General features: G+C 26.3%; 2 protein-coding genes across 3 annotated transcripts in view; both read right to left on the bottom strand.

Moving 5' to 3' along the window:
• Position 1: 1 nt before the first annotated feature.
• On the bottom strand, positions 2–17014 carry LOC117173927 (serine/arginine-rich splicing factor 1B; the record flags this gene model as incomplete). The annotated part of the gene is made up of 3 exons (XM_033362575.1): positions 16707–17014; positions 10977–11370; positions 2–184 (listed from the first exon to the last, which is right to left on the bottom strand). Coding segments are annotated over exons 1-3 (747 nt in total), but the record flags the coding sequence as incomplete, so codon positions are not given.
• A 5122-nt stretch (positions 17015–22136) lies between these two features.
• LOC117172734 (piggyBac transposable element-derived protein 4-like) overlaps positions 22137–24613 on the bottom strand; it is a 9759-nt gene continuing 7282 nt past the window's right edge. For both annotated transcript variants that reach the window (XM_033360904.1, XM_033360905.1), the window contains exon 3: positions 22137–23801. In XM_033360904.1, the coding sequence (XP_033216795.1) occupies positions 22219–23801 (1583 nt within the window). In that variant the 3' untranslated portion in view covers positions 22137–22218. The remainder of the gene's footprint in view (positions 23802–24613) is intronic.

The following is a 24613-nucleotide window of genomic DNA, read 5'->3' on the forward strand; positions in this document are numbered from 1 at the left end:
CGTAAGAACGAGACCTGGATCGTGAACGTGTTCGCGAGTGTCGTCGCAATGGCGAATAAGTCGGTGAGCCGCGACGTCGTGGACTGTAGCTTCGAGAACGGGTTCTTCCGCGTTCCCGGTCTTCGCTGCGACCCCGCTCGCCCGGTCCGTGATCCTCCTTCACACGAATATACGCCACCTCTCCCTGAAGAAGAAAACAGAAAAAAAAAAAAAAAACACTTTTTTTGGATTTCTATAATATCAAAATCTTACAGACACCTGTCCCTTATTCCAGTCATCACAACAGTACCTATTGTCGTCAAAAAAAAAAAAAAAAATCTTCCCGCTTCGTGGACACATTCTCTTCGCTCGCGAGTTTGAGCGCGCCTAGGGCGCGCGACGGTTGAATCTCGCACTTCACGCTCGATAATAGGGTACCTCGCGCTTCGCGCAAAATCAAGTCTTTTTAAGGGCATGTGACACAGCTAAATACCTATATTACCGACCTCACTTTTTCAGTTCACTGAATGTTTTTTTTTAAATCGATTTTTAAATAGATAATGATCTTTTTTCAAGCTAATCTTCCTGTTTTAACATTCTTCTTTTCAATTGAAAATTCAAGTAATACAGTTAAATATTTATCATTTCAGTTGGAAATTCATCTTTTAGGTTGGAAATTACGGGCATGTGACATAGCTAAATACCTATATTACCGACCTCACTTTTTCAGTTCACTGAATGTTTTTTTGAACCTAAAAACTTTTTTTTTGTGAATAAAATATCAAGCTGAAACTTTGGAAAATGTATTAGAGTAAAATAAAGTACGTTTAGGTACTGCATTTTGGTAGGAACTTCACTGAAAATTATTTCATCTTTTTTCTGAACCTCGACATTTTTTGAACGTTCCAACTTTTTTTATACATAAAATATCGGTCTCAAACATTGAAAAATGCAAGAGTGAAAAAAAAACTACGTTTAAGTACAAAGCTTAATAATAAAAGATGTAAAAAAATATATTTCAACTATCAATTCCATCGGCATCAGCCGGTAACGTTGTACACGAAAATACGAATCTTCTAGAGCCTCGTCTAGTGGTCGCCAGGGTTCGTATTTTCATGTACAACGTTACCGGCTGAGGCCAATGGAATTGATAGTTGAAATATATTTTTTTTACATCTTTTATTATTAAAATTTGTACTTAAACTTAGTTTTCTTTCGGCTCTTGCATTTCTCAAAGGTTGAGACCGATATTTTAAGTATAAAAAAAGTTCGAACGTTCAAAAAATGTTGAGGTTCAGAAAAAAGATAAAATAATTTTCAGTGAAGTTCCTACCAAAATGCAGTACCTAAACGTACTTGATTTTTCCAAAGTTTCAGCTCGATATTTTATTTACAAAAAAAGTTCTTAGGTTCAAAAAAAGATTCAGTGAACTGATAAAGTGAGGTCGGTAATATAGGTATTTAGCTGTGTCACATGCCCTTAAGGGCATGTGATACTTACAGTTTCCCCGTCTTCTCCACAAAAATGAAAATTTTTAAAAACTGAATTCGGAGATGCTATAAAATATCATAAAAAACGTCCCCGGACTCTTTTTTGCGGGATAATAACAAAAAAAAATTATTGTGCTAAATAAAAATTTTATGCATATGCATTACTTTGAGGTTACGTCGTCTTTCATCTCGGCCTTTACCATAATCTGTAAATTATTTATGAAATAAACTTTTTTGATTGCCTGCAAACAAGGCTAGTTCCGGGAGATTAGTTACTATGTTTATTTGCAAGTCCAAAAAAAATTCGGCCAAAAATATTGTCTAGTTTGGAAGTAACGCTCGGGTGAATTGTAACACACATAACCTCGAAATATACACGCACGTTGTTAGCAATATCAACAATTTTTTGATAAAAAAACACAAAAAAGTGTGTGGGTACGTCCGTTAGCATGTTCGCTATCATTTTCCAGATTTTGAAGGCAAAATATTTCTTATCCTTGGAAAAAAGCCGGGGGAATCTAACACTGAAAAAATCGATGCTATTTCCTAAGCGCTATGCAAATTAATCACATTTTGCTAAATTAAAACTTTTTTGAATTAACATACAAAAAAGTGTGTGGGGACGGCTGTTAGCATGTTCGCTATCATTTCTCAAATTTTTAAGACAAAATATTTATTATTCTAGAAAAAAAGGCGGGGGAACCTAAAACTGGTAAAATCGACAATTTTCTAAGTATCACATGCCTTAAGCAATTTTCAATTAGATACATTAAAATTTCAAAGATTAAATTCCTTGACACAACACTTTTTAAATTAGATGTAAAATTATTTTCATTTTAATCTCTTAGAAAATAATAATTATTCAATTGTTATTCATACATCAAAAAAATTTTTAATTATTTTAAATATATTCTCTTAAAATTATTACCTAATAAAAAATCATAAAAAACTTTTTTAGAAATCTTTTGAAATCTATCAAAAACCTTAAACAAATTAAAAATTTTATTTCAAAATGTTAAAAAATCTAAATTTTGTTCTACATTTTTATTATTTTTATTATTAAATCCTGGAAAAAATCACTTAAAATGTTCCAAAATATTTTTTGACAATCATGGATATCTTTTAAAATCTTTTTTAATAATTTTCCCAGACATCTTTAGAAGAACTTTCATAATATGTTTAAACTTTTCAAAACCCTTAAAAACTTTAATATTTTACTTTTAAAATCTTCAAAAATCCATATTTTGTTCTGATAATTTTTTGAAATATTTTCAAGTTTTAAATTATGTTTCAATCTTTTTAAAATTATAAATTTCTCTTAAACTTACAAGAATTTTTTCTAAACGAATAATAGTTTAACGTTTATTAATACAAAAAAAATCTGCCCGCTGCGCGGTCACATTCTCATCGCGTGCTGAGCGCGCCTAGGGCGCGCGACGGTTGAATATCGCAGTTCGCGCTCGATAATAGGTTAACTCGCGCTTCGCGCAAAATCAAATCTTTTTAAGTAATTTTCAATTAAATACATTAAAATTTCAAAGATTAAATTCTTTAACACAAGACTTTTTAAATTAGATATAAAATTGTTTTAATTTGAAGTTTTTAGAAAATAATAATTATTCAATTGTTATTCATACATCAAAAACAAATTTAATTTATGTTAAATATATTCTCTTAAAATTATTACCTAATAAAAAATCATAAAAAACTTTTCCAGATATCTTAAGAAAATGTTCGTATCTTTTGAAATCTCTCAAAAACCTTAAACAAATTAAAAATTTTATTTCAAAATGTTAAAAAATCTAAATTTTGTTCTACATTTTTATTATTTTTATTATTAAAACCTGAAAAAAAATCACTTAAAATGTTCCAAAATATTTTTTGACAATTTTGGATGTCTTTTAAAATCTTTTTTAATATTCTGTTTAAATTAATTTTTGAAAATAAAAAGTCATTTAGGATTTTCAATTTTTCAATCTAAATTTTGATCTACATTTTTATTATTTTTATTATTAAAACCTGAAAAAAAATCACTTAAAATGTTCCAAAATATTTTTTGACAATTTTGGATGTCTTTTAAAATCTTTTTTAATATTCTGTTTAAATTAATTTTTGAAAATAAAAAGTCATTTATAATTTTCCCAGGCATCTTTAGAAGAACATTCATAATATGTTTAAACTTTTCAAAATCCCTTAAAAACTTTAATATTTTACTTTTGAAATATTCAAAAATCCATATTTTGTTCTGATAATTTTTTAAAATATTTTCAATTTTTAAATTATGTTTCAATCTTTTTAAAATTGTAAATTTCTCTCAAACTTACTAGAATTTTTTCTAAACGAATAATACTTTAAAGTTTATCAATACAAAAAAAGACTTACAAATAAAAATTTGTTTAAAAATCAAAACGGTAACATTTAAAGTTTAGAGTAAGCCCTCAAATTTTATTTTATTTATAATGGCTCATTTGATATAAACAATCAAACCTTGGTAAATTTTCACCCATAAGATACACAGTGGGTAAAAATCACCCAGGTGTGTTTTTTTGACTGCGCGCCATTTCGAAGCGCCCTCTTCTGAGTCCGTTCGAGCCAGCCACGTACCTCTTCAGAAGCGTACCAGTGAGCATCGTAAATCAGGCTCGGGTACATTTCACCCAATGTGTATGCTACGTTAGAAAAACGCACTTAGCGAAAAAATTCATTTTTGTTAAAAAAAAAACCGATATGAGACAGTGTTTGTTAGAGTATTATTTAAATAACATTAAAGAAGGTGCTGTGGTTAAGTTTTTTGTGACTATTTGAGTGATTTGAGAGCTGAAAATTGAAAAAGGCGGTTTGGAACGCTCGTCAATTTTGGAGCAGACAACACTATTAAATTACGCGGCTCGCTTCTCTCGCAAGATTGAGCGCGCTTAGGGCGCGCAATGGTTGAATCTCGCGCTTCGCGCTCGATAATAGGTTACCTCTGATGTCAAATTTCCGACAATTCTAATACTTTCTCAATAATAAATGATAAGAATGTAAAAAAAGATGAATAGGTGACATTTTTTTCTAAAATAGGTGATGGACAAATTTTAAACCATAAAACAATAAGAATAAAAACGAATTTTCTACAAAAAAGTTTTATTTTATACTAAATTTAAAAATTTACACCAAATTTCTACCAAAAAGAGATGAAATTTCTACCAAGAAAAAATTTTTCAGTCAAGAATGAAAAATAATGTTAAGCAAATTCTTGAATTTTTTAAAAATGTTTATCACAAAATGTTATAATAGATATTTCCACAACAAAATTTTGATTAAAAATAAAAAAACAGTTAGATTTGACCAAAATGTATATATTTTCGACATGACTTGATTTTGACCAAAAAAAATTTGATTTTCTACAAAAAAAGACGAATTTTCAATTGAAAAAAAAAACTATTTTTATACAAAACCATTTAATTGTTTACCACATAGTTGAATCCGATACCAAATTGTTGAATTTTCAAGCAAAAGAGATGAATAGTCTGCATTTTTAAACCATAAAACAATAAGAATAAAAACGAATTTTCTACAAAAAAGTTTAATTTTATACCAAATTTTAAAAATTACACCAAATTTATACCAAAAAGAAATGAAATTTCTACCAAAAAATAAATTTTCTATCAAGAAAAATGTTTCAGTCAAGAATAAAAACTAATGTTGAGCAATATCTTGAATTTTCAACAAAAAAGATTAATGTTTATCAAAAAATGTTATACTAGATATTTCCACAAACAAATTTTGATTAAAAATAAAAAACAGTTAGATTTGACCAAAAAATTTGATTTTCTACCAAAAAAAGACGAATTTTTAACAACAAAAAAACAAAATTTTTCAACCAAATAATTTTACACCAATTTGCTGAATTTTCAAGTCAAAAAGCCTAATTTTCTATAAAACAATTGAATTTTAAAAACAAGAACATGAAATAACAAAAAAGTTAACTTAAAACTTTTTCAACAAAATATTTGAATTTGTAGTTCAAAAAAACTTTTTCATAACAAAAAGAATTTTTAATTTAATTTTTTAACAAAAAAAACCAACTTTCAACTAAAATTATGAATCTTTATCGAAAAAAGATTAAATAAAAAAAAATTCTTTCAACTAAGGAGTGTAATTTTTAATTAATCATTTTTTTTTGGTTAAAAGCTCGACTTTTTGGTTAAAAATTCTACTATTTAAAGATTGAACTATTTTATTTAAAATTTAAGTATTTTGTTAAAAAGTAATCGTTTTTGGACAAAAAATTATATTATTTGATAGAAAATTGATATTTTTGGTTGAATATTCATCTTTTTTGTTTGAAAACCAATTATTTTTATTTGAAAAGTCTATTATTGTATTTTTGTTAAAGAAATAATATCTTTTACTTGAAAAACATAATTTTTGTGAAAACTCAACGACTTTTTTGAAAAAGTCATCGTTTTTGGTCGAAAATTTATACTTTTGTAGAAAATTCCTATTTTTTTGTTGAAAATTTATCTTATGGTAGAAAATTCGTTTTTTTGTTGTTGTTAAAAATTCAACATTTATATTTGAGAGTTAAAAACTTTTATTGAAAAGTCTACTATTATATTTTTGGCGTTTAGTTGAAAATTCTATAAATTGGTTGAAATTTTATTTATTATATTGAAAATTGAACTAGGTTCTTAAAGTCACCTTTTTTGTTTAAAATTAACCTCTTGGTTCTAAAAATCTATTTTGATTGTAAGATAGTTCTTTATATCAAAAACAAAAACAAAAAAAGTATTATATTTCTTTTTCAGACTTAAACTGAATTCAACTCTTTTCATTCTTTTTGGATTGAAAATTCTCTTTTACTTAAAAAATCGTCTTTTTGTGTGAAAAATTCAACTATTTGTTTAAAAAAATATCACCTTTTGGCTAAAAATTCTACTATTTGGTTGAAAATTGATCCTTTTTGATTAAAAACAAATTATTTTTATTTTATAATTTATCTAAGTTCAACTATTTTCTTAAAAAGCAATCTTTTTTATCGAAATTTTAATTGATTTATTAAACACTTATATTTTTCGATAGAAAATCAATCCTTTTGGTCTAAAAATCTTCATTTGTTGAAAGTCAAATTTTTTAGTTGAAAATTCGTCTTCCTTCCTTCAAAATTAAACTCGCTTGTAAAATATTCATCTTTTCAAAATAAGAATTTAAGATTATTTTTGAAAATGCAAGACTTCCTGTTTGAAGTTTAATCTTTTATGTTTAAAAATTCGATCTTTTGATTAAAGATTCGTCGATTAGGAAAGTGTAATAAAATCTGTATTTGGTGTGCAAGTTGAAATTGTGAATAAAATTTTCTTTTTTCAACTGAAAAAAGGTAACAAAATATTTTTAAAAAACCCAAAATAAGAGAAAAAGGTGACAAAATTCCTAAAATAGGTGACAAAATTGAAAATAGGTGACAAAAGGTGACACTCTGTGATGACTGTTATTCTCTGAAACACTCCTTGCTGCCAGGGGTGTCTACTAAGGTGGCCCAAAAAAATATAATATTTGAGAAATTTCAACGGGCGTCGATGCCCAATCGTTCTCTCGTGGATACAAATTAGTGCAAATTTTTTTATTTTCAAATAAAATAATTTTTAGAACTTTGTATTTCAAATTTTATGCCTTAAGATTGTAAAAAAGGTCTCTAGCTCCGCTTGTAATTAATTTTTTTAAATTAATTAAATAATACTAAAAACATAACTAATCATTTCATGATTTTGTTCCGAATGTTTATGACTTGGAACAATAATTCAAACATATTTTTTCTTATAATTAAAATTCAATAAATATTTAGGTAAAATTAATATTGGTACTAGATTAGATTTAATTGAAAGCGCTACAAATTTCTAATTTTTTCAAGTAAAAATATTGCATTTTTAACAAGGTAGATGATTTTTCAAAACAAAATTGTCTAATTTTTAACCATAAAACATAAGAAATTAAGGCAATTATTTTTAAAAATCGGCCTCGACAAATCTCTTCGAAATTCTAATCTAAATATACAAAATTGCCCATCAAATTCTTTCTCAACTATTTTTTTTATATATAATTCACAAATAAATCTAATTATAAATAAATATATTTCATATTTCATGGAAAATTTTCATTTTTTCATTTTTTTTTTTTGTAAAACAAAAAAGAATTAATTTTCATCTTGACTTTTTTTCATCTCGAAGTTTTAAACAAAAAGATGAATTTTTAACAATAAGATTAATTTTCTACTGAAAAATACATGAATTTTAACGAAATATTAAAATTTAGAACTAAAAAAAAAGGAATTAATTTTTAACAAAAAATGAAAGTTACATTTTTTGTAAACAAAAAAAAGGAATTAATTACCATTTTTATTTGTTTTAATCTCGAAGTTTGGGAGAAAAAAAAATAAACTTTTCAAGAAAATACATAAATTTTAACGACATATTTAAATTTTGAATTAAAAAAAAATCAATTTTCAATAAAAAAAAGAAGTAGTTACATTTTTCTTTTCGTAAAAAATGAATTAATTTTCATATTAATTTTTTTTTCATCTCGATGTTTTAAAAAAAAAAAGATGAATTTTTGACAGTAAGATTAATTTTTAAACGAAAAGATTAATTTTCTACTGAAAAATACAATTTTTCAAGAAAACATATGAATTTTAACGAAATATTAAAATTTTGAACTAAAAAAAAAAAAAAGAATTAATTTTCAGCAAAAAATGAAATCGTTACATTTTTTGTAAAAAAAAAAAAAGAATAAATTTTCATTCAAATTTTCTTTCACCGAAATTTTGTATAAAAAGATGAATTTTCTACTCAAAAATACAATTTTTTTAGCAAAATACATAAATTTAAATGAATAATTATCATCTTAATTTTTTTTATTTTTAAGTTTTAAACAAAGAGATGCATTTTTAAAAATAAGATAAATTTTCAACTGAAAAATACAATTTTTCAAGAAAATACATGAAGTTTACCGAAATATTTATATTTTGAACCAATAAAAAAATGAATTTTCGACAAAAAATGAAAGTTACATTTTTTGTAAAAAAAAAAGAAATAATTTAAATATAAATTGACAATCAAAACGCATTTAAGTTTTAAGTTTAAAAAAATCAATGTTCAACCAAAACATAAATTTTTAACTAAAACAGGTAATTTTTCAACCAAAAATGGAATAATTAAATTTTCAGTAAAAAATTGAACCTTCAAGCCAAAAAAAGCTCATTTTTCAATCAAAGAAATTAATTTTTAATTAAAATAATGAATCTTCACTGAAAAAAAATTAAATTTCAACAAAAGAGTATATTTTCAACCAAGTAAATTTATTTCAAAAGAAGAAATTATAAAGAATGAGATTATTTTTCCACGAAAAAAAATCATTTTCTACAAAAAAAAAGTGGATTTTCGACAAAAAAAAAGACTTTTTTCTAACAAAATACTAGAATTTTCAATTAAAACAAGACAAATTTACATTCAAATTGTTAAATTTTGAATTAATAATCATAATTAAATTTTCCTTTAAAAATTTAATTCTTAAAACTAATTTTCAGAAAAATAGCTCATTTTTCAACTAAAGAAATTAATTTTCAACTAAAATTATGTATCTTCACTAATTTAAATTTATTTTTAACAAGATTTTTTTTCAGCAATGTAAATTTATTTCTAACCTAAAGAACGAATTTTCAACTAAAATGAGAATTATTTCACTCTAATACTTGAATTTTCAAACAAGTTGAATTTTAAACTAAAAAATATAAATTTTCATTCAAAGTTGAATTTTTAACTAAAAAAAGATTCGTTTTCAACAAAAAATTTATTTTTTTTAAACTTGAATTTTTAACGAAATAAATTAATTTTCAATTTAAAAAGAAAAATCTAAATCCAAATTGTTGAATTTTTAACTACAAAAAATCAACTTTTCACCTAAAATGAAACAGTTAAATTTTTCGCTAAAATAATTAATCTTAACCGAAATAGTTGAATTTTTATACCAAAATGATTAATTTTCAATTATAAAGATTAATTTTCTACAAAAAACAGATGTATTTTCCACAAGATCGATACATTTTTAAAGCACTAGTTTAAATTTTAAATGAGAAATATTAATTTTCAACCAAATTGTTGAATTTTCATTAAAAAAGGATAAAATTTCAACCAAAATAAGAATGGTTGAATTTTCCGTTCAAAATATCATTCGTAAGCAACAACAAAAATTCGGATTTTCAGAAAAATATTTAAATTTTCCTAGTTGATAGTTACATTTTTAAAAAGATATTTTCAGAAATATTTCCTCTTCGAAATACTACTTCTACTCTAAAAACTGATTAAACTCTTTAAAAAATTTCCGTTCCGTGACAAAAATTCTTTGTTCCAAATGAAATAATATTTCTTTACCTATACTCCCTGTCATAAAATAAAAACGATTAATGAGCAGCCTGGAACAGCAACGAAATCACGATGCTGTTCCTGCCTGCTCAAAAAAAGAATTCTTTGCCTCGATGTGCCGAAAAACGTCGGTGATTATTTTATACAAAGTCTTTTTTTATTGTGATTTGATAATAACAATAAAAAAGAAGAAAAGAAAATAGAAGGATAATTTGTTTGTTTTTTTTTCAAAACAGCAATAGAAACATTTGATGGCGGTTGTCCAAATTTGATCGTTGGAATCTTGGTTTTATTTTCATTAATTCTGCACACATTGACTTGACTATTGGTCGTTAAAAAGGATTTTAAGCTCAATTATAGTTACAATAAAAACAAAAAAGACTCATCAACGTTTCGGCATATCAAGGCAAAGAAAAAAAAAATGAGCAGACTGGAACAGCAACGAAATCACGATGCTGTTCCTACCTGCTCAAAAAAAGAATTCTTTGCCTTGATGTGCCGAAAAACGTCGGTGATTATTTTATACAAAGTCTTTTTTTATTGTGATTTGATAATAACAACAATAAAAAAGAAGAAAAGAAAATAGAAGGATAATTTGTTTTTTTTTTTTTTCAAAACAGCAATAGAAACATTTGATGGCGGTTGTCCAAATTTGATAGCTGGATTTTTGGTTTTATTTTCAGTAATTCTGCACACATTGACTTGAATATTGGTCGTTAAAAAGGATTTTAAGCTCAATTATAGTTACAATAAAAACAAAAAAGACTCATCAACGTTTCGGCATATCAAGGCAAAGTAAAAAAAAAATGAGCAGACTGGAACAGCAACGAAATCACGATGCTGCTCCTGCCTGCTCAAAAAAAAAATTTCTTTGCCTCGATGTGCCGAAAAACGTCGGTGATTATTTTATACAAAGCTTTCTTCATTGTAATTTGATAATAACAAAAAGACAAAAGAAACAATATAAGGATAATTTGTTAAAAAGAATTCTGAATTAAATTTTTCTTAAATTTTTAACTAATTTAAAAAAGATTATCATGGAAAATTGGGAGTGGCGAAAAAAAAAAGGGAGAGAGAGAGATGAGCAATGAGAGTACAACAACTAACCTCATGAGAGCGGAATCGAGAGTCGTCAAGCTTTTTCACGGCGTATTTCATGTCCTCGTAACGTAGAAATTCAACGACCCCAGTGCCATCTTTGTAAACATCGGCGAAGCAAACATCCCCAGCCTCTCGCATATGATCCTTGAGATCCTGCCAACTTCCGGAAGGAGGCAGTCCGGTGACGAGAACCCGATATTGAGAACGGCGTGCCGGTGGACCTCGACCTCGCGAATTGTTCATGTCACCCCCTCGACCGCCGCCTCCTCGGCCACTGTCGCCTCCTCCGCGACCCCCTCGGAAATTGTTGCTCGGACCTCCTCCTCGCGGAAACTCGACTCGAAGACGATACCCATCGTAATCATAGCCATCTCTCGCGTGCACGGCATCCTCTGCATCTCTGAAAAACAACAACGAAAAGTTCGTTTTTGTTGCTGGACGGCCGTTTTAATCCAAGAAAAATATTCCCAGTCATTTCCCGATTCTCAAACATTTTTCAGGACCAAGAAAATTGAAAAATTCGAATTCTAAAGCTAAACAATTTTCCAACAGAAGAAATAAAAAATAAAGTAGGTATAAATTAAAGCACTCAAAGTGGAACTCTTGAATTTTAAACTTTTTAAATTGAAGTTTAAATATTTTTTAATCGAAAATTGTCGTATTCGAATGCTCAATAATTAACACGTATAAAATGGAAGCTACTAACACTTTTCAATTTTAACAATTTTAAATGAAATTTAGACAAACGGCAAAATTTTTTACTTTTATATATAAATTAGATCAATAGATTCAGAAAAAAAAAATTGTGAAAATTTAATCAACGTTATAATTGTCAATTGTTTAAATTAAGGAATCAACGAACTCTACATTTTTTATATTATATTATTTTAAACAATTTTAAGCTAGAAACGATAAAAATGGACAAATTAATTTTTTTAAACAGAACAATTCTTAAATTATTTTAATTTTAAATAGTTTGAACATACTTGAAAAGCTTCAAAATTTTATTTCAAAATCTTGAGAAATCTAGAAGTTGTTTTAACTTTATTGACATTTAAAATTATTTTAAAAATTTGTTTAGGACTTCAAAATATCTTTTGAAATGAGTCGATTTTTCCTTCAATTTGTATCAAATGCTGCAAATTAAAAAAAAAAAATACTTAAAATCTTCCAGATTCTCTTTTAACAATTTTAGAAATATTTTTAAATCGTTTTGAATATTCTTTTATTTTCCAAAATGTAAAATTATTTTCAATTTCCCTAAAAATCGTAAGAAAATGTTTGTCGGTGCACAACTTCGTTTAAATTATTTGAAATCATTAATAATTATTCTTTTTCTTAATTTAAAAAATTTGAAATTGAATGGATGGAAAATGGAATATTAACTTTTTTTTCTAAACTATTGAAATCGAATTTCGACAAATTTTTCCTCTAAATATTTATAAAATTCACCTACAAATTCAAAATTCAACCTACAAAGATCATTTATCAACATAATGATCGAATTTTTACACAAAAAAAATATTAAACTTGAACCAAGAAAAAAAAACAGTTGAATTTTCAACAAATAATTGAATTTATTAGAACAAATTAGAATTTTTAAACAAATTCTTGAATTCTCAACCTAATGAAGCATTTTTTAAATAAAAACGATTAAACATAAACAAACAAAAAAGTAACAGTTAAATTTTTAACAAATAATTGTTTTTAAAATAACAAAGTGGAATTTTGTAACCAAAAAAGTCAAATTTCCAATCCAGAAGGAGGAATTTTCTGCCCAAACAGACGAATTTTAAACCTAAAAAATTAAATTTTGAACTAAACGGATGAATTTCTATCCAAATTATTGTATTTTCTATCAACAAAGGCTATTTTTCAACCTTTATTTATTATTTATATTTAAAAAAAGAATATTCCGTCCAAATAGTCGAATGTTCAAAATAAAGTTGAATTATCGATTAAAAATATGACCTTTAAACAAAGTAGTTCAATTTCTAACCAAATCGTTGTATTTTCAATCTAAAACAATGATTTTTCAACAAAATTATTGAATTTTCAAACAAACAAAAAAAGGCTGAATTATCAATAAAATAATTGCATTTTTTAGGAGACAGTAAAATTTTTTAAACAAAAAGAGATGAATTTTTAACCAATTTCTTGAATTTTAAACCTAAAAAGATGAAAACAAAAACGAATAAATGTAAAAGAAAGAAAACAGTTTAATATTACAACCAAATAATTTAATTTTTTAGAAGTAAATGGAATTTTTTAACAAAAAATATCAATTTTCAACCAAATTCTTGAATTTTCAAACAAAAATGATTAAACTTTTACCCAGAAAAAAAAAAAAAAACAGTTGAATTTTCAACAAATAATAGATTTTTTTTAGAAGAAAGAGGAATTTATTTCTAATCAAACACTTTTAACAAAATAGCTGAATTTTTAAACAAATTATTAAATTTTTAACCCATAAAGGTATTTTTATAGTAGTATTTTATATGTATTTTTAAGTAGAAAATTCATTTTTTTGTACAAAATTTCGATGAAAGAAAATTTTAATGAAAATTTATTCTTTTTTTTTTTACAAAAAATGTAACGATTTCATTTTTTGCTGAAAATTAATTTTTTTTTTTTTAGTTCAAAATTTAAATATTTCGTTAAAATTCATATGTTTTCTTGAAAAATTGTATTTTTCAGTAGAAAATTAATCTTTTCGTTTGAAAATTAATCTTACTGTTAAAAATTCTTCTTTTTTTTTTAAACATCGAGATGAAAAAAAAATTAATATGAAAATTAATTCATTTTTTACGAAAGGAAAAATGTAACTACTTCTTTTTTTGTTGAAAATTGATTTTTTTTTTAATTCAAAATTTAAATATGTCGTTAAAATTTATGTATTTTCTTGAAAAGTTTTTTTTTTTCTCCCAAACTTCGAGATTAAAACAAATAAAAATGGTAATTAATTCCTTTTTTTTTTGTTTACAAAAAATGTAACTTTCATTTTTTGTTAAAAATTAATTTTTTTTTTAGTTATTTTTCAGCCTATAACGATCGAATTTTCAAACAAAAAAGATTAAACTTCAACCAAGAAAAAAAAAACAGTTTTATTTTCTACCAATAATTAAATTTTTTAAAAGAAAATGGAATTTTTTAACAAAGAATATAAATTTTCAACCAAATTCTTGAATTTTCAAACAAAATTGATTAAACTTTAAAAAAAGGTTGATTTTTAAACAAATAATAGATTTTTTTAGAAGAAAGTGAAATTTCTTTTTAAAAAAGGTGAATTTCTAATCGAACCACGAAATTTTTTCCCTAAACAGACGAATGTTAAGCAAAAAAGTTGAATTATTAACAAAATAGTTGAATTTTTAAACAAAGTATTGAATTTTTTAACCCATAAAGGTTATTTTTCAATCTATAACGATCGCATTTTTGGAAAAAAAAAGATTAAACTTCAAAAAACAAAAAAAAAACAGTTGAAGTTTCGACAAATAATTGTTTTTTAAATAAAAAAGTAGTAAAATAAACGAATGTTAAACCTAAAAAATTAAACTTTGGCCTAAACAGATGAATTTCTAACCAAATTATTAAATTTTCTATCGACAAAGGTTATTTTATTGCTTTTTCAAACAACAAAGATTGAATTTCAACGTAGAAAAAAAAACACTTGAATGAACAAAATAATAGAATTTTTTAGAAGAAGTTCCATAAAAAAAACTTTTTCATCCAAAAATAAAATGGATCATTTCTATTTTGACAATAGTTACATTTTCTACTGGAATAGTTAAATTTTTAGTAGAAAAAATAATTTATTTTGAACAATTTTTCCAACCAGAGATAAACTTTTGAACTAAAATTATTGAATATTCAACTAAAATGATAAATTTTTAAATGGAATACTGAAATTTTTGACCGAAATGAAGAATTTTTAAACAATAAGTTTAACTTTATAATAAAAAAAATAATGTATCACCAAAATAGTTGAATTCTCAATTAAAAAATATCAATTTTTAACCAAATTCTTGAATTTTGAACTAGAAAAGATCAATTTAAAAAAAAATGGAATATTAAAATTTATGAATTTTATGCAAAAAAAAAAAGATTTTTCAACCAGAAAGATTAATTTTCTGGAAAAAGGCGATTATTTCACAAAGTAGATAAATTTTTAGTCTAATTTATAAATAAAAAATATCAATTTTCAACCAAATAGTTCAAATTTGAACAAGAAACAAAAAAATTTTAATAAACAGTAGAATGGTTCATTTTTCTGTTAAAAATCTAATTCTTAACAAAACAAAAAGTTCAATTTTCAACCACAGAAATTAATTTTTAAATAAAAGAATGAATCTTCAACAAAAAAAAAAAAAAAAAAAATGATAAATTATTAACCAAACCCATGTATCTTCAAATAGAATAGTTGAATTTTGTACCAAAAAGAGATTTCTCAACCATAAAGATAAATTTTTTTACAAAAAAGATGTATTTTCCACAAATTAAATAGATTTTCAAATAAAGAAAAAATTCAATAATGAATTATGATTTAATTGGAATTCTGAATCTAATGGTTAAATTTTCAACCATAGAAATTAATTTTTAACAAAATAGTTGAATTTCCAATAAAAACGACAAATTTTCATCGAAATTGTTGAATTGTAAACAAGAAAATAAATTTAAAATGAATTGATGAATTTTCAATCATAAAGATTAATTTTCTGCAAAAAAGACGTATTTTCCACAAAGATAAAAAATTCTAAATTGACCAAAATTATTTTTAAAAAAATGAAAAACTTGAGTTATACTGCAATCAGAAGTAACTTCCGAATTTTTAAATTAACACGATTTACAAACAAATAGTTAAATTTTTAAAGGAATTCTGAATCTAGTGGTTAAATTTTCAACCAAAAAGACAAATTTTCATCCAAATTGTTGAATTTTAAAGAAGAAAATAAATTTCAACTGAATTGATGAATTTTCAAACATAAGGATTAATTTTCCACAAACACGACGAATTTTTCACAAAGTACATACACTTTCAACGAAATAAATGAACTTTCAATTAAATTCGTATAATTTTCAACCAAACCATTGTGATTTTTATCCCAAAAACATGCAATATTTTCCAAAATAGTTGAATTTTAAACAGAATAATCAAAATAACTTCAAATTCAGGTATATAATCAAGATTTCTAAGAGTTTACAAATTTTTTGTTCTCATAAGCATTGAGTACTTTAGTGATAAGAGAATGCTTAGATAAGAGAAGACCGTGACTCATGCATATTGATTACACCCTATCATTTGATTTGGAATCAGTAAAAAACTGAAAAGCTCTTTTAATATTCCAAAATTGAAAGCGACCATACAATAGTATTGATCATTTTTATTTAAACAATAAATGTTTAATTAATTTCAAAAAAAAAAGAAATTTAAAATTGCCAGAATTTAAAAGCACCATTCGCGTCTCCGTAAAAAAATTCATGAATTTAAATCACCAGTCACGCAAATTTTTCAACAAAACTGAAGACAATCAATAAACAGTGAAAGCCAACCATCACGCGATGAGGCTTGATCGAATTAGAGTAAAAAAGCGTTCCCTAAATCGAAGGTTAGTAAGCTAAAAAAGTAGATAAAGTCAGGAAATGCCTCGACTTTGAAAGAATCGGAGCCAAAGAATAAGAGGTATTTATCTTTGAAAGCCAGGGAAATTGGTGAAATGGAATGAAAATGAAGCTAACCTTGGGTCGTCGAATTCGACGAAGGCGAATGGAGGTCCCCTGCGATTTTTCAAGTCAACAAACGTTACTTTTCCGAACTTGTAGAAGAGATCCTGGATGTCCTTGGTTCTGATGTCGGGTGGCAAATTTCCGACGTAAATTCTGCACTCATTTCTTCCTCCGTGAGACATTTTAACTTTGGGAAAAGTAATTTGATCCTTTTGGTGTGCTACACTGTACGCAGCAGCAGCAATGAGAACAAATTAGTTAGTGACGATTACGGGTTTACTTGGCTTGGAGTCGAGGGTGCGTGCGTGGTATGACAAACAAAATGGCTGCAGATGAGCAGCAGGGCTGAGAACGTATTCATTTTGGCGCTGTTCTATATCAGGGTTGAGAAAGTACTGTACGTCATGTACGTGATTTACGTGCAAGGATGGAAACTGTCTCCAAAAATTGAAAAAATTAGTCCAAAATTAGAAAAATTAGTCCAGCAGGGCGCAAAAGTTTGATTTGTTCATTACATCCATGGAAATATATATGAATGATATACAACATTATTTTTTTTTATTATAAAGTTAAACTTATTGTTTAAAAATTCTTCATTTCGGTCAAAAATTTCAGTATTCCATTTAAAAATTTATCATTTTAGTTGAATATTCCATAATTTTAATTCAAATGTTTATCTCTGGTTGGAAAAATTGTTCAAAATAAATTATTTTTTCTACTAAAAATTTAACTATTCCAGTAGAAAATATAACTATTGTCAAAATAGAAATGAACCATTTTATTTTTGGATAAAAAAGTTTTTTTTATGGAACTTCTTCTAAAAAAATCTATTATTCGAGCGGTGTTTAGAAATAAGAAAAAATGTCCAGAACAAAACTTATTTGACCAAAAAATACAAAGTTTTAATAAAGTACCTGCATCTTTAACTAAAATAGGTAACTTTCAAACAAAAAATCGAATAGTTACATTCTTGATTAAGAGAATTTATATTTTGAACCAAAACAAAATTAGTAAAAGCAAAGAAAAGTATTAGATTTAGATAAGTTTTCAAGCAAAAACCTGAACATTAAATTAAAATGGTAAATCTTCATAAAAATTACTTTAAACTAAATATGTGAGTTTTCTACCAAAAATAATATATTTTTTACCAACAAAAACGATTCGCGCTCTATTATAGGTTACCTCGCGCTTCGCGCTTGAATATTTATTCTTTGCATTTGGAATGCTTGAAAAAAACTTTATCAGAAAGATCTCTTTTAGATGGCAGTATTTATATGCGTCTTGACATTCTGAATTATCTACTTAATTTAGTATAGTCAAAGATTAAGTTTCTCAAAGCTCTGTAGGCTTTGAGGTACACATTCTCATCGTGATACTCGCGCAGCGCGCTCTATTTCCAACAGACATTTGTAAACAGGTTTTGTTGGATTTTTTTCTCGTAACTTTCGTCGTTTTTCCACACATTTTATTTTTTTTATTTTATTTTTTCCAACGTTATTTTTCACGAATAAAACAAAAAGTACGCGTCCTATCAAGAAGTGATTCTTAACGAAGTTGTAGATCTTTTTTGGGATAACCATTTTTGTTAATTCATCTTTTTTCTTATCCTACATAGTGTGTCCACAAAATGGAATTTTTTATTTTCCATTATTTTTTGTGCAATCAAAATTTGAACTTTCGATTTTTAAAGAAAATCCAAAAATTTTTTATGATAATCTTTTAGAGCTTTCAAAAAAAAATGTTTTTCTCCTCTTGACTTTTTTTCATATCGTACGTTTTTCGGCTTCAAATTCTGATTTTCGGTTGATTAAAAAAATTTTGTAAACGCTATAACTCTGAGAATTTTCTTTTTACCAAAAAAAGTCATTAGGATAAATTGTTTGTTCTTTTTAATACTATAAATATCTGCACATAGAATTTTCAAATTCAGAAAAAAGTGGTCTAAAAAATTTTCAAAATGCGCTCACTTTTTGAATTTTAATCAAAAATGGCTGGTTCACGAACTCGTCCTTTCTTTTAACACCTGAAAAAAGTGTGCCAAAGATGAATTTAATTCGTTTATTTTTTCGAGAATTATCGTGTTTACGGACGGACAGACAGACAGGCGCCATCGTGAAAAGCTGATTATCGGATTCAGGGGGTCTCAAAACGTGGAGATCCGTTGAAAAAGTGTAATGTCAAATTTCCGACAATTCTAATAGTTTCTCAATCATAAATGATGAGATTGTAAAAAAGTTAAATTTTCAACCAAAAATAGAATATTTATATTTTCATTTCAGAAAATTAATTTCCAAAGAAAAAAAATTATTTTCTATTAAAATGAAGAATCTTCAACCAAAAAGATTAATTTTCTATCTAGAAAGTCGTATTTTCAAATAAATATAAGATAAATTTTATATTTTAAACCAAAGGTGAAATGGTGAATTTCTTTAGTAAAAAAATTAATTTTCAACCGATAATGTCGATTTTTCAACGAAATAGTTCAATTTCGAATTTTAAAATATAGATTAAAAAAATTTTTCAACCCAATCTTCAAGAAAAAAGATGAATTTGAACTAAAATTTTTAACTTTGCCTAACAGAAAATGAATTTGTAACAATTGGTTAAAGTTCTAACGAAAAAGATAAACTTTTTACCAAAAATTAAATTTATAAATCTTTACCCCAAGAACTGAATTTTTAAACAAATAGTTGAATTTCTAACCATAAAGATGAATTTTCAACGAAGAAGATTTTTTTTGTATCTAAAAGACAAATTTTCAACAAAACAAATACATTTTCAGTCACAGAAAGAAATTTTTAGCGAAAATGGTTAATCTTCCACCGAGAAAAATGAATTTTAAAAACGAAATTTGATTTTCTACAAAAAAAAATTAACTTTTGACAAAATACATACATTTGCATTCAAATGGCTAACTTTTATATCTCAAAAAGATAACTTTTAAACCAAAACCTGAATAGATTAAGAAGATTAATTTTCTACCAATAAAAGACGAATTTGCAAGCAAAAAGGTTAAGTTTCCACCATAAACATTACTTTTCTACAAAATACGTAAATTTTTAACTTAATAGTTGAATTTGCAGTTAAATTTTTAATTAAAGAGATCATTTTTAAACCACAAATCGAATAGTTGTATTTTAAGTTTAAAAAATAATAATTTTTAGCCAAATACAAAATACATGAACTTTTAACCAAATAGTTGAATTTTCATCTGAAAAAAGATAAATTTTCAATCAAAAATTGAATATGTCAATTATTAGTTACAGAAATTATTTTTAACCAACAAACGCATAATTTTCTACAAAATAGTTCGGTGTTTAACGAAACAAAAACTAAAGCAATAACATTTTTAATCAAGAATATTAATGTTTCATCAAAAAAGATGCGTTTTCAACTAAATATGTATATAAATTTTCATAAAAATAGTTGAATTTTTAAAATAAAAATTTTAAATAAAACATGAAATAGATAACCAATTAGCTAGAAAAATGTTTTTAAATAAACAAGACGAATTTTCAAACAAATAAATCAATTTTTAACCAAAGAAATACATTTTTAATCAAAATTATGAATCTTTCACCCCACAATTACGAATTTTCCACCACGAACATAAATAATTTTCTACAAAAATGGAAACGTTAAATTTTCAATTCAAAAAATGAAACATATCTTAAAAAATGATTTTTTAACAAAACAGTTAAATTTTCAACTAACGAAATGAATTTTATACCAAAAAGATTAATTTTAATGAAAATATCTGAATTTTCATCTAAAAAAAAGTAACTTCTAACACAAAATGCAATAGTTTATTTTCTTATTTTTTATAAATATTTTTATTGGCTTATATCTCATACAGTCTTTCTTGGCTTATATTTTATGTTATATTCTTCCTCATTTTATTCTTAAAAATTGTAGTTATTGTTAAATTTGGTTCAAAAATCGCGCGCTTTTCATCAACCTTGGTTTCGGTTTAATCGTAACCAATAAAAACAGTGGGAAGTATTGACACAACTGTACCTATAATATGCAGAGGATTTCTAACGTACAGGGATGACAACTGTCTCCAAAAACTGGAGACTCATTAACGATAATCCCGGTAAAAAAAAGTAATTCTTAATTTCTTGCAGGGAAAATGTTTGACAAAACACTATTTATTTAATAGCTTAGAAAAAATATATTTTTCACTGTAAGCGTATTTGTAAGTATTCTTCATTTTCTAAAACTTATTCAATTCAATTTAAAAATCCATTTTAAAAATGTGTGATGATTTTATTATTTAATTATATAGTTTTTTCAAAATGAAAATTAATATCAAAATACACTTGTGGTGAAAAATAGGGTCGACTGAAAATTTCCGAAAAATAAACTTATCGACACTGTGGAGACAGTGGTGCCAGAACGCCGATATCTCTGGCATGCGCAGTAGTGATTCCTATGTAGTTTTAGGTTATTTAACCCCAAAAATATGCAGGAATCACTACTGCGCATGCCAGAGATATCCGCGTTCTGATTATTCATGAATCGCCCCACTTTTTCGATATTCTTAGCTTCGGGCTTATGAACTAATCCGACAGTTGGCGCTCCAATCAGGACGGCTGACATTTGTATTGTGTTGCATAGGCGAAGCTTATAAATAATTAAATAGGTAAGTTTCATCTGCGAAATTTATAAGAAGAAGTCAAAGAACATGTAGTACAGTGAAGATTCTATATTTTTTAATGAGTGTGCACAATAATAACAATAATAACAACTCAGGCTAGGTCAATAATGAAGCAAATAATCACTTTTATCTCGTACCGAATGATCCGGATATTCCAGTTTTAACCAATTCAATTTGGAAGATAAACAATTTTTTAACCCTTAAGATATACACCATCAAAAAGTGACTTAAGATACACACATAGGCGATATATACCCGGGCATACTTTGAAAGCTTATATCTCGGGATTAAATTTAAGACATTTAATATATTTTTTTAAACGATAGGAAATTTTTTGGTAAAAATGAAAAACATGTTTTTCATAGAATTATTAAGTAAAGAATATTTTTTTGAAACTCGACCAAAAATTTTGTTCTCAAACAGTCTCTTTTTTTTAAATGCTTGTAGTATTTTTATAAAAAATTTATATTTTGAGACTACAGGTGATTAATGCAAAGTTAAACTTTAAGAAGGCACTATGGGTTTTATCGTTCAGTCTAAAACCTTTATTTCTTGCAAATTGAAAATAGCAGTTTTCTGTAAAGTTCTAAAATTGAGGTAAAATTAAAAAGTTGACTATTTTTTCGGAAAAAGCAATTCTGTTGATATCAATAATGGACTTTTTCGATAAATTATTATCATGAATTATGCTGATTATAAATAAAATTAATAAAAATTTTAAAAAATTGCGTGTAGTTTAGGGTTTTCAGGAAAAAAAAGATATTTTATTTAAGAAGTTGTTTTTATTAAAAAAAAAAATGTTTCAAAAATTCAACAAATATCCTTATATTTAATTAGAAGTATAATTGAATGTACAATACTCGTTTATTCGTTAATGCTACATACAACGCAAATCTTGGCGGTGTGTTCTTTGCACATTGGTAGATCGCATTTTAAACATTTGTAATTAGTTTTTCTATCTGAAGAAGCATGACAAAGACCACACCGCTTTGGCTTATCAAGCTTATTTTCACCAATGTAGTAGCGAATGTCTTGGTCTTCTGGAATCTCCTTATTATCTAAAAATTCTCCTATTAAAGTTGTTATGTTACGCCGAAGAGATGGCCGTGCACGCCGTTGAAGCAAATAAGGTTTAATCAATTCCATACTTAGCTGTACAAGAAAATCATGTCTGTTCAAAGCCGCATTATCAGAATTCAATGAGTACAAAATAAAACAATTAACACCTGCTTGATCTAACATAGCAAAGAACATACGCAATATCCATCGAAAAGTTCGCATCGTTACAGAGTAGTGATGGCATTTTTTATCATAACTGTCAGTAGCATCTTTGCTTTTATGATAAAAAACAACTATCTCGGGCATTCCTGTTTCAGCATCGATCTGGCCGTTGGTATGAAGTGAAGATAGAAGTAATACAATTTTTTTATTTTTTGGATTTAAAGAAACTAAAACTTTTCCATCAGCGTAAGCAAACTGTACATTACTTCCATTTTTAGGCACTTGCTTAAATTGAGTTGGGATTTCACGTTTACTTTTTTTTATAGTTCCCACTAAAGTTAAATTATAATCTTTTTTTAATTTATCACATATCGGAACACTCGTGAACCAGTTATCACATGTAATATTTCGCCCGCTACCATATAAAGATTCGCTTAATTTTCTAACATAATAATCGGGTACAGTTTCAGTTGGTTCTTTTGCAACTGTGCCAACACAAGGCATCGCATTGATCATGTAATGTGTAACAGAATCGTTTAAAGAAACAATTTTTATACTATATTTATCGGGTTTTGCTGGAAGATACACTTTAAAAATACACCGTCCACGAAAGGAAAAAAGTTGTTCATCAATAGTACAGTTTTGACCTGGTTCATAATTATCTGTACAGTTTTTTATAAACAGTTCCCATATTTCACGAATGTGAGTAAAACGATCGTATTTTTTTCTTTCAGCACGTGTCCCTTTATCGTCAAATCTTAAACAACTTTGCAAAAATAAAAATCTATTGCGACACATCGTTGCTTTGAATAACGGAAAACTATGAGGGCCCCATTTATCCTGAGAATTTAATTTAGTAACTTTTTGAGCGCCGGCATAGTAAAGCAACCCGATGAATGCCTTTAATTCGAGTAGGTCAGTTTTTCGATGAGTGGATTGCAATTCAATATTAGCCATTTTACAATCATTAATCTCCCGTTCAATTTGTTCATTGGTATGCAAAAGTATTATATCCAAAATGTCATTAGTAAATAAACAACTCCACGCTTCTAAAGGTGTAGATGCATCAGCAGCTGCCCCTTTCGTCGAAGGAGTATGGTTTGTATTAGAGGTTATACTATGTTTTACGTCCGGAGCATTTAAACTCCATTCGAGACCACTTTTAGTGTTCAAGTAAGAAGAGCGGCTGCGTTTCTTTTTTGGCTCACCTGCTCTGCCGCTGCCACCTGCCCGGTAAGAAGGCTTGCATTAAAAAGTATTGGAAAATTGCATACATCCAGTGGTAACCCAGGAAACAAAAATCCACTCACTTCTGTTTAAGGGCATGTGATACTTAGAAAATTATCGATTTTATCAGTTTTAGATTTCCCCGGCTTTTTTTCTAGAATAATAAATATTTTATCTTAGAAATTTGGGAAATGATAGCGAACATGCTAACGGACGTCCCCATACACTTTTTTCGTAAGCTAATTAAAAAAAGTTTTAATTTAGCAAAATGTGATTAATTTGCATAGCGCTTAGGAAATAGTATCGATTTTTTCAGTGTTAAATTCCCCTGGCTTTTTTCCTAGGATAAGAAATATTTTGCCTTCAAAATCTGGAAAATGATAGCGAACATGCTAACGGGGGTCCCCACACGTTTTTTGTGTTTTTCTATCAAAAAATGTTTGATGTTAACAACGTGCGTGTATATTTCGAGCTTATGTGTGTTACAAATCACCCAAGCGTTACTTCCAAACTACACAATAGTTTTGGCCGAAAACTTTGGACTTACAAATAAACATAGTAACTAATCTCCCGGAACTAACCTTGTTTGCAGGCAATCAAAAAAGTTTATTTCATAAATAATTTCCAGATTATCGGAAAGGCAGAGATGAAAAACGACCTAACCTCAAAATAATGCATATGCATAAAATTTTTATTTAGCACAAGAAAATTTTTTTGTTATTATCCCTCAAAAAAGAGTCCGGGGACGTCCGTTATGATATTTTATAGCATCTCCGAATTCAGTTTTTAAAGATTTTCATTTTTGTGGAAA

Source organism: Belonocnema kinseyi, chromosome 5, assembly GCF_010883055.1.
Source record: "Belonocnema kinseyi isolate 2016_QV_RU_SX_M_011 chromosome 5, B_treatae_v1, whole genome shotgun sequence".
Classification (NCBI taxonomy): Eukaryota; Metazoa; Arthropoda; class Insecta; order Hymenoptera; family Cynipidae; genus Belonocnema; species Belonocnema kinseyi.